The 2,500-nt window shown below is 43.8% G+C and overlaps 1 protein-coding gene across 3 annotated transcripts in view; it reads right to left on the bottom strand.

Annotated features, from left to right (window-relative positions):
- The window catches only part of LOC105910462 (gamma-secretase activating protein), a 33,197-nt gene that overhangs the window by 27,270 nt on the left and 3,427 nt on the right, over window positions 1-2,500 (bottom strand). For all 3 annotated transcript variants that reach the window (XM_031582363.2, XM_031582361.2, XM_031582362.2), the window contains exons 8-11: window positions 2,111-2,160; window positions 1,544-1,648; window positions 996-1,049; window positions 453-499 (exon numbers count right to left, since the gene is read on the bottom strand). In XM_031582363.2, the coding sequence (XP_031438223.1) occupies window positions 453-499; window positions 996-1,049; window positions 1,544-1,648; window positions 2,111-2,160 (256 nt within the window). The remainder of the gene's footprint in view (window positions 1-452; window positions 500-995; window positions 1,050-1,543; window positions 1,649-2,110; window positions 2,161-2,500) is intronic.

The raw sequence follows: 2,500 nt of genomic DNA, 5'->3' as shown, positions 1-2,500 counted from the left end.
TAGCCATGCATAGTCTCTATTTATGAACATGTTTTGTGGTAGATCATTTTTAGTTGGTCATTTTAAAAGTAGATCACAAGCCGAAAAAGTGTGGGCACCCCTGGCCTAGTACTACCAGAGCAGGGGCGTCCCTCTCTACCTTCAAGAAGCTTTTGAAGACCCAACTCTTCAAAGAGCACCTCCCTTCCTAACTGGCACCTGACTAGCGCTTAACTTGCACTTCAGCAGTTACATTCCTGCACTTATTTTTCTTTCCATGTCGTTTTTCTATTTTCTTATGTAAAGTAGTATTTATTGTTACACCAGGTTTTTATTGCTCTTAGCTTGACTGTTCTCTCCCTTGTACGTCACTTTGGACAAAAGCTTTTGCTAAATGACTAAATGTAAATGTAAATGTAAATGTGTGTGTGTGTGTGTGTGTGTGTGTGTGTGTGTGTCAGGCTGTTCCCTACCTCATTGAGCTGAAGGGGTTGCATGGTAACTCCAGGGGTAACTCAAACTGTTACAGAAGAGAGAGAGAGCAGAGTCATAACGAGCATCTTAACGAGCATCCTAACGAGCATCCTAACTTGCATTCCTAACGAGCATCTTAACTGGCATCTTAACAAGCATCCTAACGAGCATCTTAACGAGCATCCTAACAAGCATCCTAACGAGCATCCTAACTGGCATCCTAACTGGCATCCTAACGAGCATCCTAACGAGCGTGCGTGCGTGCATGCGAGCGTGCGTGCGTGCGTGTGCGTGTGTAGCCTGTCTGGCTATCTAGGCATAATTACAGGAATGTACATTAATGTGCAAATTAAATCATTAATAATCAATCAATCAATCAATCAATCAAAAAAATGAGCATCACAACGAGTAACATAACGAGCATTAAAACTAGCATGATAACGAGCATTAAAACGAGCATAATAACGAGCATTAAAACTAACATTAAAACGAGCATTATAACGGACATGATAATGAACTGTCCCTGTCGGAAGGTCTCTTACCACAGTCTCACAGTTACGCTGAGGGTGAAACTGCACACACTCCATGTTTCTCTCCTACACACACACACACACTAAATTATACACATCACATCACACACATAATATCACACACACACACACACACACAAAAACACACACACACACACACACTACATTATACACATCACATCACACGCATAATATCACACACTCCAGCATATTTCTCTCCTACACACACACACACACACACACACACACACACACACACCACATCACATCACACAAATCGCACACATCTCTTTACATTTAATTCTGGAGGTGAATATGTGGTTCTGACAGTAGTGTTTTGTGTGTGTGTGTGTGGTGTGTGCGTGCATCTGTCTGTGTGTGTGTGTGTGTGTGTGTGTGTGGTGTGGTGTGGTGTGTGTGTGTGTGTGGTGTGTGTGTGTGTGTGTGCGTGCATGTCTGTGTGTGTGTGTGTGTGTGCGTCCATCTCTGTGTGTGTGTGTGTGTGTGTGTGTGTGTGTGTGTGTGTGTGTGTGTGTGTGTGTGTGTGTGTGTGAGGTTACTCTGGAGGTGAGGAAGTAGAGTCTCTGGTTCTGAGAATCCCACTGAACCCAACTGAAGTCTTCTGCTACGCGGTCCTTGGCCAGACGATCTGGGTTCAACATGACCTGGGATCACACACACACACATACACACACACACACACACACACACACACACAGAGAGAGATGCATGCACGCACACACACACACACACACACCACACACACACAAACACAGAGATGCATGCACACACACACAACACACACACTCACACACCACACACACACACACACACACAGAGATGCACGCACACACACACACCACACACACACACAGAGAGAGACTGTTTCTGTCCACAGTGATGAGCCTGTCCTGATGCAGCCCTAACAAACTGCCTATCAACAATCGGTAGACACAACTCATGTGCACACACACACACACACACACCACACACACTCACCCACACACACACACACACACACACACAGAGATGCACACACACACACACACACACAAGTACACACACTCACACACTCACACACTCTCTCTCTCACTCACACACACACACACTCACTCCAAGCGCCTTACCACTCTGTAGCCCTCATGGCGAGCCAGCATGATGTGGAACTGATCAACATCTGAGAGACAGTATCAGTAATCAATATATCAGTCAATCAATACATCAGCCACACATCAATCAAGCAGCCATATGCAGCTTATATGCAGCCTGATCAATCAACAAATCCTTCCATCAATTAACCATTCAAGTAATAGATTATACCAACAAATAGCTGATAAATCAACAACTAATCAATCAATCAATCAATTCATTGATGAATCAATTAATCATACAGTGAAATGGTGAATTAATCACAGATTCGACCAACCAACCTGCCAATTGGTTTAAGCAATTATTTCACACACATTTATGAGATGTTCAAATGGCTACACACACACACACACACACACATTTATGAA

This window comes from Clupea harengus, chromosome 16 (genome assembly GCF_900700415.2).
Source record: "Clupea harengus chromosome 16, Ch_v2.0.2, whole genome shotgun sequence".
NCBI lineage: Eukaryota > Metazoa > Chordata > Actinopteri > Clupeiformes > Clupeidae > Clupea > Clupea harengus.
This window is presented reverse-complemented; position numbering and strand designations above follow the sequence as displayed.